Source organism: Thermobia domestica, chromosome 11 (assembly GCF_964235325.1).
Source record: "Thermobia domestica chromosome 11, izTheDome1.hap1.1, whole genome shotgun sequence".
Classification (NCBI taxonomy): domain Eukaryota; kingdom Metazoa; phylum Arthropoda; class Insecta; order Zygentoma; family Lepismatidae; genus Thermobia; species Thermobia domestica.
In genome coordinates, this window is record NC_137464.1 from 117771153 (window position 1) to 117783388 (window position 12236).

The following is a 12236-nucleotide window of genomic DNA, read 5'->3' on the forward strand; positions in this document are numbered from 1 at the left end:
AGTCCCTCGGATCAGGCGGGACCTGAAATATTCTATTATGGTTTATTATGTTCTGTTCTAGATCGGTAATTTTTCTACCACTTTACTATACCTATTTTTGTTGTTCTTAACAGTATGTATAAAAATAAAAATATTCCTATCAGAGCAAAATTCAAAATGATATTTTAAAATATTTTCCTGTATAAGATTCTATTTATGTTTTTATCTCTTCGGCTTATCTTCGTGACACCCATGAAACCCTAACGCAACCCGCTAGAGGTCACGACGCTAGGTTGAGAAACAGTAGTTTAGACTAAAGGAGAGAATGATTAATGAAAGCGATTGATTGTAGCATTAGATTTTTACTCTCACTAAGAGTCGAACTCAGGACTAAGTGCTCTTAAGGTGAAGGTGTTAGCTACTAGACCAGCACAGAAAGCTCAAACTAAATTTGTTGTCGAACGAAACCCTAAGCTATTTCCTTTTCGTATTATTCTTTCCTATTCTGCTGCGGTGGCGTGGTTCTGTATTCAAGCTATCTTTAAAGCGAGATAGTGGATGGTAACAAACTATACTTTGAAAATTAATCTTGCGTGATGGTCTTGCTCGCGCCAATGACACCGGATTCTAGCATCTGTCGTAGTCAGAGCTCATATTAAAGTAAGCCCCGTTCTCTCGGTTGCATAAGGACGCAAAGTACAGCAACTGGTTCTAGCGTTTCTTCATCATGTTGCACTTAGGCCAAGTCAGTTTCCTCTATTTTTCATCATACCTACATTCCAAAACTTATCAGATATTTTTCATAGTTTCAATAGTTCGATTATCCTGACGCCTAAAATAGAATGATCCACACGAAACATTTAATAAGTCATTTCCTAATCTACACTGGCAAATTACTAATATAATTGAGTTCGTCAGTTGAATGAACAATGTCTAGAGACACTATTAGAGAAACAAGACAACTTCCTGTATATCTTACTTAATGATGTCATTCATAAGAGACAGTAACTATTATGGATTTTCACCGAAGACAATAACGGTAAAAGTAGACATTAACGTTCTCTACAATTTCATTTTATCTCTCAGAAATTAGTTAATTCTACAAAAACATGGTTTGATGTGCCTTGGTTATTTATATTCGAAATTATCTACATATTAAAATGCTATGTCTATATGCTCGTGGCCAGTTTCTATTGAATGTGAGATCTCGGGTACCACAAGCTCTTGAAAAGCGTCCTTCTCAGGGGTAGATTACAAATGTTGTGTACATTTCCTAGTTCTCATTAGAATTAAAGAGAAGGCCCGCTATTATTCTTTTCAATATTTTAGGGGTGTTGTGAGCTTATAAGATCATCATTGGCATTAAAGTGTTGATAAGATCGATATTCCTGTTTAAGGCAATTAGTGGAGAAGTTAAGTACAGCGGGTTGACGGGCATTCTAGGTGCTTTGCTTTAATTTGAATGACAAAATCTATTGCAAGGTTGCAACTTCAAAGGTCTGTAGATTTGCAACGAGGCGTACTCGAATATTGTTTTGTAAGAGGGAAAATCCATTTTACCTCGTCTATTATTTCTGCAAAGTTTGCCAGGAACTCAATCCGACATTTATACATTAAAACACAACTTTTTGTGTTTTGTCTATAGCAATTTACTTTCTCGTGAGTTTTTCTGTCCTTCAGTAGTGTGTAAATGTACAGATAAAGCGAGGAAATAGGATGTAGATTTATGTTCAAATTAGGATGATATACTTTGAATAGACAACATACGTTCAGCTAGGCTTACTTAAATTGCCTAAAACAATAACTACAGTGACTTACACCTTCCTCTCCTCCTTCAGTTTGACCACACAATGGCTCGCTGTTACTACGTATCGAGGATGTACTAAAGCTCCACCGCACTCGTATACCACTTTGTTGTTATCTCCTTCTAAAATTACAAAAAATAAGAAAATATTATACAAAAGATGTGCACTACATGTAAAATATTTCTTGTACAAGATTGAACTTACTTCGAGATCATTTGTTGAAAGGCTATGTTACATGATAAAATAGCGAATGTGAGATTTATTTCAGATAAAGTTTTCGATGGGAATAAAAATTGAATCTTTGATATTTGGAAGGGACTTAAAACAAACGTTCGGAGCCACAGAAAAATATCTTGTTTGATTTTATTTAGCATGTCAAATTAAATATTCAACCAAATCTTCGGAATTCGTCCGCCATTGATTAGATAAAAAAATGTATTTAAATTTTCCACTTTTGTAGGGCTTACCTTAGAATTTTTCTTAGACGCATATAACTCCAGCCCTAGTCATAGTAGAAATTCGAGTTATACCTCATTCGAATTGCAATTTATTACCGTTTCCATCAGTATAAGTAGTTTGTATATCGATATTTCCAAAAACAAGGAAATAAGAAAGGGAGGTTTTGAGAATTTCTCAACAAAAATGTTCATTTTCTGGTTTTGTTCTCTTGGAACTTCACAACACTGCCTAAGTCTAAAGAAAATAGAATTGAGCCACAACCCATTATATTTCAAAGATACTGTGCTAGTATTGCTTTCATTGCTTCAATCATTCTTAAGGGAAAATACAGTATGTTCTCACTTATAATGAAAGAATAGAATTTTCAATTTAGCAAAGTACCAGATAATGTTCATTCACACAATGTTCGTTCTAATTGGAATGTAGATACAATTTTAGACTTTGTTCGAATTGTAGTTAATTGGACTTTCTCTTAATATACGTGATACTTCGAGCATTGTGTTCTTCCTCATTGTGTGTTAATATATATTCTTCAGTGTTTACATTCTAATAATAATAAATATTTATGCCAAACTTACATATAATTGCAACTGGGTAATAAAGCAGTTCAAGCCAATATCTTACTTCAAACTGTATCGTAGATTACAATTATCGTTAAAAGAAATTGAATATTCGCATCCAAAATTTATTTTATCTAGGTAGCATGGATAGGAATGCGCATAAGACAAGATTTGAGGCCGTCTCGTCTCGACAATAAGCTGTAAAAGTGATGTCTCGACTCGAAAAATGTATACTTTTCTATTGGAAGAGCAGTGTCTCATCTCGAATTTTGTCAGGAAACTTCTGTCTCGACTCGATTCTGCGCATCTCTAAGGATGGACAGTTTGAAGAGCCCAGTATTCCAAAGCTAGCGGGATAACCAATTACACCATTACGTAACATCTATTTCAGATACAACCATTAATATACACTTCATTTTCACAAGCTTCTTATAATAACTATATCGATTTCATACTTAAATTCAACTATAGATAATTGTTTATTATGTAGCAGCTAGTATTCATATTATACCGTATAAAACAAGACACATTCAATGTAAATAAATGAAAATGCAAGATATTAGATTACTGGCATTGCGATTTAATCCGATTTTAAGCAGTACATATTTTCTAAATAATTTTTCAAATTGCTTTATAAGAATCCAGACTATGAGGTACCCTAAGTTTTTGTAATGCAAAAAAAAAAAAAAAAAAAAACAAGCATATATATATATAGGTGTATTTTAGGGGACTTCCGGGTTTGATCCCCTACCGAAATGTTATGTTTATTCAAATAAAATATTGTAAAGTGAATGAATTATCTTATAGAATGTTCACATTTCCAAGAATGAAGTTAGCAAAGCCTCCCGAAATATATATATTAATAATTTTCAATTTGCACGTGTGGTTTTAGATATTCAACTGTGTTCACATTTCTCAATTTTAGAGTTTTTCGTATATGAATTATGGACATGGCGTGTTATGTGACAGGGATTTGAAAAGTGACAGTTTGTCGAATAATGTGTTTCCAATCACTTCACAGTAGAAATTTGTATTTATAAAATCTTCTCATATATTTAAAAAAAGGAAGAAAAACTTTAACTTTCCGCACGGAGGATCGAACCGTTGCCCTTCGTTTCAAAATTGTCAGTAGCAGTACTAAACCCGCTTGACCACAGACGCAACTTACAAGAGATTGTGTTATAATATTGATAATAGAATCGCTCCAGCACAGGCTCCTACTTGGAGGTTTAAATATCCATTTTCTGTCGTTTTCAGCAATTTCTACTTAAGATAATGGTTGATTTTGCATATTGGAACTGTGTATGAGGTGTGAAATCAATATTAATCTCAGAATAGTAGTTTGATTTTGTTTATATATTTTCACATCGCTCGAATGACAGTACGGTTTGAAACTAGAGTCTATATAAAGAACGGTGGGAACATGCAACTCCCTGTGTATAGATATCCGGGAATTGTGACGGATCTAGGCTCACTTTTTCGGACTTTGTTTCTGAATGAGTTTCCAGCCTTTTTTGAACAGGTGTGTACAGTTATTTCCAGTAACCTTGAACGACAGGGAAACGAACATAGATACATTTAATATTTCAAAGGCTCTCCCACCGGGAATCGAAACTGAAACCTCGTCTACTGAACAATCTGATGGGTGTATTACCTGGTTCGTTCACAAGGCAAGTAATTTGAGACTGACAACATCGTGCTCGTGGGTTTTCTCGGGACACTCCCACTTTCTCATTCCACCAAATCGTCCATTATAATTCACTTGTTTCAATCATAGTCTTCCTCAACCAAACAGACATTATCGTAGGACATTAAACGTAAAGATTTCTTTTTCAAGCTGTTAACCCAAACCAATACGAATCGAAAAACAGTTGCATTTTCTATTGCTCATTAACGTGTTTTCACAAAAGATATATAAAGAAAAAACATGGGGAAGCGTAATCCCATTCAAAAGTGAAACAACAGACTCAGAATATCTTAACCTAAAACGAAACCATCATATATCGTTAATTAATATGTCGTTAATTATATTAATCGTTTGCGAGATAATAATTATTATTATTCCTGAAGATTTGATTTTTCAAATATTGAAACATGCGAGTATTCAAATATCTGAATATAATAAAACGTGTGTCATCGTTGATCAATCACCATCAAAATTCCTTAAGTAAATAAAAAATGGCTCGACGTACATTCGATGCAAAAACCTCCAGATTACTCGTCAAGCGCCTTGACTACTGAACCACAATCATTACAGTGTAAATGATTTGTCTTTAGTCTGGTTACGTTAGGTTTCTTTGCCTCCGCTTGTAAAGTTGTATGTTATTTTTCTTCGTTTCAAAAAGTTTTTCGTATTTCTTTTATGATGATATAAGTTAATAATCTTCGGCAAAGTTTATATTAATGAGTTGTTCTGAAAACCTTTGGTGCACAAGTTTGTTTCTTCTCCACACGAAACTACAGATATGACAGATTTAATTCTTATACTATGCATTTGTTTCAAAGAAGCCGCCATTACCTGGTCAAAAACTTATGTCCGCCACGATACATTTGCCTTTTTTCACTATGAGGTACACTTGCAAACAAAATGAAAACAATATATGTTGTTAGGGACCCTATCAAGTCAAAACTGACAAAAAAATTGTGGGTGTCCCAGTTAGTCTTCCACTATTTTTTTTTGAAAATTTCAAAAAAATTGATTTCAATTTTCAACCCCAAAAAATTTCAGAAAAGTATTTTCCGACTTTTCTCTTGTTGAGAACACCTAACATATTTTTTTTATGAAAATCGGTTGAGCCGTTCAGGAGAGAAAATAATTTCAAGTTTCCTTCCCCCTTCTAACACCCCTCCGAAGCTCTTGGGGGGCTCAAAATTTTAAAAACTGAGTTTCTCATAAATGTTAATCGATACTGTAAATTTGGTGCAGATATGCTGCGAGGCAGTTTTCACATGCTTATTCCGCTAGGCCCTTTACTACGGTGACGGACTGATCAAATTATTTGAAACTATGTTGATAATATTGTTTACAGCCAACTGTCCAACAACTTTTCTACAAAGAAAACATGGACAAATAAATGACGTGAAAGTACTGTTTGCCTCTGGTCATTTTATGTCATTTTCACTATTGTTGTTAAATAGAACAATTCTGAATCCTGCATTGTTATTTTTCTGCAAGGAACTGACGAATTTCTACATTACTTTGCGTTGCAGCTATTTTCAAGAATGATGTCTTTTTGTTGAGGAAAAAATTCAAGGTACACTACTGTGGGTTCGAAGCCGAGTGCGCCGAACAGGAGTCACGTGGTTTAACCACTACACTACACATATTCTGTGTTATGTTGCGAGAAGCTTCGTTGCTATATTGGGAACTTATGAAGCTTCTTCATCGTGATTTGTATATTGTGATTAGTGATAATTCCGTTTCTTTACTACTGTTTCGTATTTTTCTCTCGCAGCAGAATTCAGAGTATTCTAACAGAACGCGTGTATAGTATGATAAAATGGCTAACAAGGTGATTGTAAAATGATCCCTCGCTGTTTATGTGTAATAGATAATTTTGTGCCTGGAAATAATTTAATAAGGACGCTACGAAGTAGTTGTTTCGCAGTCGCGTGGTTAGAGTTGCTGTCTCAAGTTCCGAAGGTGCTAGGTTCGATTCTGGATGAGGGCCTTTCTGTTTTTTCTAATCGTTTATGACACTGTTCATGTTCGTGAGAAACAAATAGTATACGTTTCCACGTTAATTGCAATTTGGAGGCAACAAGTAATGTGATTATGTTTGTGGTAAAGTAGTACGATATTTTTAACAAATTATAACGATTATAAATTAAATGTGTCGCGGAGTGTCGTAATGGTGTATTGGAAAACTACTTGCATTCCACGCAGCAGTCTCACGTTCAAGTTTCTATTCTTTTATCCTTTTTGAAATTGAGTGGTGATATTTCACTTGGTTTTACTGTGATGCACATTTCTCTCTCATGAAATTCAATGGAGACATGAATTAGGAAGTACGGTTACTGAAAGTACTTTTTTGAGAAAGTGACGTAACCTAAGTTACACAGACCTTGAATCACATAATACTTAATGTAAAATGAAATCTTGCAGGTTTACGTCCCAGGTAGGCTAAGAGAGACAGTGATGATGAAAATAATGAAATGATGGAATCAAATGGGTGAGAGGAAACGGGAGAACCCCAAGAAAACCCACCACACCGTGTTTGTGTACTACAGAGACCACTTGGCGCGAGATGGGATCGAACTAAAAACCCCACTTACAAGAGGTGATTGTTCTATCATTGTGCCATAGCGGCCCGCAATACTTAATGTAAAAGAGCTATTATTTAAGCACATTGAATAACTACAGTGAATACGTTCAATAGTATAATATTTAAGTAAATTTAATGTATTTTGACACGTATCTAGAAAGAACCGAAATTATTTTGCAAATTCAGAGTGCGGGCAACTTCGACCCCCGCAGTGGGATCTCATGATCCCACTTCCCCCTTTAATTATGCTAATTCCGTAGGCATGCCTAAGCTATTCAAGTGTTGTTGCTTCACAGATTCTTATTATTGATTATCATATTAACTCAACACCAATTTGGGACACGTTGTGGTATTTGTTATAAACGTGCCCCCTCGGAACTTGTGGATTTTTAATCCATTTGTCTCGGAACTATTATCAAGACAGAAAGTGCAACAAAACCTTACCTCAATTCTTATAAATATTTTTACAAAATTTGAGGTACACACACCCGAACCCTTCCCCTGGTAATCCCCTGCTCCCAAAGATTCTTTTAGTGTTATACAACTTCAATAAATTTCTCCTTGGTAATATATACATATGATAAATTTGTATGAAATTCCTCAAGAGGTCTGTGGTGTGTTGTACGAGCTAACAAACTAGTTTCTCTTAGTTACGTTTCCGCACTATATTTAAACGTTCGTATGACAGTAGGAATCAAATATTGTAGTATCACCCGACTGCCGTCGCTGTGCAAAATTTCATCGTAATCTGACGTAGAACAATGAGTGAAATTAACGTTGTAAGATTTGAAATCAAATTTGCAATATTGCAAGTAAAAAAAACATATAATAAGAAGTCTCATATTTGAAAATAAATTCGGCTCAAACTGCCTGAGACTACATATAAGTCTTAACAGAACTTGTGGAATGCTCAGAATAAATGTTGCTAAAAAACAATGTCCTTTGCGTGGACCCGAACCCGTGACCCTCTTTGTAGAAGTCCCGTACGCTAACCACTCATCTAAGAAACCTAACGGAAAGTGTTCCTTTGTTTAAAATTATAACCGAAGGGCACTATTATGTGCAGGACTAATTCTCTCTCTTATGTTTCACAAATATTACATGTTTCGGGCAATTTTGAATATTAGCTATGCTTTATATCTGATTATTTGGTAGTAGTTTTTAGCAGACGGTTCTTCCAAATAAATCTTAACTAACACAGTAGTAACCAATGTTTTGTTTACTGACTTTCTTGAGGGGAAAGAACTTAGACTCTTGGCTAGCTCTTGGTAACTTAAAAATTGCGGTTCCCCTCCTGGGCCAGGTGGCCTTCCCTCCAAGTGCTTGAAAAAAACAGGTATGTCTTGAGGTTTCGGTTTGGAGGCGGTATTAACTCTAGCAAATGAAGTTTCGTCACTGCAATTCCATCATCCGACATTTTCTCCCTATAGATATGTGCCTGTCTTTACAGGTATTTCTTTACCTTATATAAGTAACAAATTTACAAGAAACCCTTTCTTATTAATCTCGGAATTGGAGGAGAGGAGTGGAGTTTTTGAGCATATATATAATTAACAGTAGCTTCTTTTTTTATTATAAGTTACAGTATAATCCTCAAATAAATATGAATAACTTACCCGACATTCACATTTCAGTTGCTGTTTTCTTCCATTCTCTATTTAAAACGTATCTATTATTATGTTTTTGTGTTTCTTATCCCATATTGCTGGAACATTCCTCACTAGTTCTATTAATGTCTTTTATTATCAAATTTAACAGTGCAGCAAAACCTCTCGAGTATAGACATAGAGAATTCACTGCAGACAAAATTTAATCAAATGAAGACTATTCTTTGCAGCGCTTCAGGAAGAACCAAAGAGAACATAAGCCATAGCGATGCTCCCCTGAACATCGATGTAAAACTCGGTTCTTTATCATCGCGACCACTGATTCACCCTCGAAGTCGACCTTTAGGTCGCGATGTAGCGTACATATTCCGCATGAGCATACCCATTTCAATCCATGTGTTTGTGTCGGTATCGAGAGTGACACCTCGACCTCGATCGCGAGGTTTCTTCGGTATATTTCTATCCTTGGGCCTTATTTTATCAACTTGTGCAAATGTCCGAAAGTTCCAGACCTCCTGGCTACGCCACTGCTTGGTAGCATGCATTCTTCCTAAACATCATCAGTCTCTGTCCACTTTCACCTTCAGCTATAATTTTATTCTTTCAAGCCAAAGAGAAACATTCGTTCTCTTTCGCATTTGGCGTTCTTAAAAATAAAATTGTTATAATTAAACTTCGATTTTGCCATTTTCAGTGTAAATTTCTGTCCCCTCCTCCGCAAAAACAAATCTCATGGGCACAACTTGCGTGTATGGTCCCCTCTCTCTCCAAATAGAAAAACTGAATTTGGATATTTTCTGCAAGACTATTGGCCAGATATAGAATTCCATTTCCAGTATTTCTGTTTACTTGGTACTGGAATTAATAGAATTGGAAGTAATTGTTTTGTGTAAGTATAATTGTGCATAACAGCCATGGATAAATGTTTTGTGCATCTATATATAACTGTATGAAAATTGTTAGGAAAGTTTCTAGAAGGTGGAAAATATTCTTCCCAGGCTGGGACAACAATAATTAAGTTAGTGCCAGAGAAAGAGAAATTAGAGACGGGGAATTTCGCTAGCTTTCCCGCTTACAAATAAACGTTTTGTAAGTATCAAACGTTTTCTGTCTGACATATGACTGCCGTTCGTTCTTGTGGCTCCGTGGATGAGTTTTTAGAGTCGTTGCTTGATAATCACGAGTTTTATGGTTCGAACCCTGTTCAGGGCTGTTCGACTTTTTTCATTGCTTGTTTCCCATCTTTATGATGTTTCTACCCCTCCGTAATCATCTGATGTTCTAAACTGAGTTCTCCACTTGAATTCAACAATTGGTAGTGGGATGCTCTCAAGTTCGGGTGAGCTTTTACATGTCTACTTAAAAAATCAAAATTTTCGACAAAATATGGATGCTATCCGATCATTTTGTCTCAAATTATAAATGTGCGCATGTGACTGTGTCTCTCTCTCATCATATTTGCATCTCTCGTTCTGCAATGTCATCAGCTATGGCATGAGATGGCGTGGGATCAAAATTTGAAATCATAAAAGTGCTATACCAATGGGCTCACTCTCACTAAGCATTTGATTAAATGTATGTGTTTTCACACTGAAGGACGGGGGGGGGGGGGGAGTACCCGCTCTTCCTATCCTCCTGAAGTGACAGAATATTTATTCAGACTCTGCAAAGTCATTTCAGATCAAACGACTGAAAGAGTGTTCATTCCAACAGCAACAGGATTGGACTTTAATTTTTTGTTTCGATTTATCTCCACAAATAGGACAAATATCGAGTAATATGTTTGTCATAAGAACTACACGTCTAAGATTCATTTCATTTGGAGATATGATGCTGTAGATGGTAGTGGGAATATCGCCCAAGTGTACGGGAATTTCCAGTGCCTGGCGATTATGCCACCCTCCTTTATTAACAGCTAATTTGGTTGGATACTTCCCGGCAAATGCTTCGGACTCAACTGATGGAGCACTTTAGCTGTAAATATCCACATGGCTGTACCATCCAGAAGTGTCCCTTACTGTATATGGGCGTTACATGTGGAGCAACGATGTAGCTCGCAGATATCTACTCCTAAGCGTAGAGCAGTGGCTTGTCGAAGACTTTTGTTAGATAGACGTAAGCCCAATGAAGACGAAGGTAAGACTTGAAGCCATGTTCCGTTTTCAGGGTATGTGACAGCAAGAAGCCTTGCTTTGTCTTCGAGGTTACCAGTTGATCTTAATAGTGAAATTATATGGAGCTTTATTATAGGCTCATCCCAGGCTGATTGGATATATCTTCTTTCGAGTGCTGGAGGATCTAATCCTAGTAAATAGGTCCATTTGGTCATGCAATCCTGCACACCTTGATCAGTATTTATGTCTACTTCCCTGTCCGAGTTATTTTATGGTCTAAAATATTACTGGTTCTGTTGAAGCAAATTGTTTATTTCTTTATGTGATGTTTATGGAAAAAAATAGATTGTTAAAGAGCTCATTCTATCTATTGCTTGTATTCTCTTAATACACATACTTGCAACAGTAAGACTATATAATATTAGGTACGCGAATACCTCTTAAAATGCTACGGATATAAACAATTTAAAGTATACCTAGTAGAAAATATAACCTACTGGTATATCCTATTCTGGCCATCCATGGAAATGCTCCGATAGCTGCTTCTCGTCCTCCTATTATTCGATCGGCAGTGCTGCTCCCACATTTTTTAGGTAATAACTTCCAGTTGGCATGGTCTCTTGGGTCGTAGAGTGGTTGACCTGTAAATCTCATGTTTAGATTTTAGTTGAATTTATGTTGTTCAATTAACGTTTTAATAAGTGTATAGACTTTAAAACTGGGGCTGAGAGGTAAACTATGCCAAGTCACTTTATGGCCGAAATTGAGTTCTCGTATTTTTCTTTACTTACATTAATACGAGGAACACACTAGGAACGTTTTGAAATGTGGACAACTGGAAAGCAGGAAGTGAACAATTTTTCCGTCCATTGTTCAAATAATCGACGCAATTCAACAAAATACTATCTTGCAAACATTTTTGCACTTATCCTGTGAAATTAATATTTTATGACTTATAATACTTTACTTCTCAGCCCCAGAAAAATTTAGAATTACTTAATAAATTTTAGCACTCAATTCAATTTCACAAAAAACGGACATGAACGTGTCATCCGGACATCCGAATCAAACCTAATCCGTTCAATAAACATAACAAAGATATGTTCATGTACAAAACATTAGGTGCTATAGGCAACGGAGCAAATCCCTTGGACCCATTAACTTTGTTACTATAAAGAAAACTGTAGACTGCACTGAAATAGCTATTGCATCAACACTGTTCATTGGAAAGTCATAACTTATAGTTCATTCTGTTTAGCAAGAAAGAAGCTTTCCAGAGGTGCTACGTAATGGGGCCCATAACGAAGAGGGGAAATTGGGGGAATGTCGGGGAAATTCCCTGTAGAAATCCTCTTAACAGAATGAATCACTAGTATTATCAAATGCTAAAGATCCAATTCGATCTGAAAAAGATTGCAACATTGTTTGTTAACATTGCATTATTAGC

The 12236-nt window shown here is 35.7% G+C and overlaps 1 protein-coding gene across 1 annotated transcript in view; it reads right to left on the reverse strand.

Annotated features, from left to right (window-relative positions):
* The window catches only part of LOC145665247 (venom protease-like), a 111564-nt gene that overhangs the window by 71747 nt on the left and 27581 nt on the right, over nt 1-12236 (reverse strand). Inside the window, exons 4-5 of the mRNA XM_081732539.1 lie at nt 11287-11430; nt 1798-1906 (exon numbers count right to left, since the gene is read on the reverse strand). Of these exons, the coding sequence (XP_081588665.1) occupies nt 1798-1906; nt 11287-11430 (253 nt within the window). The remainder of the gene's footprint in view (nt 1-1797; nt 1907-11286; nt 11431-12236) is intronic.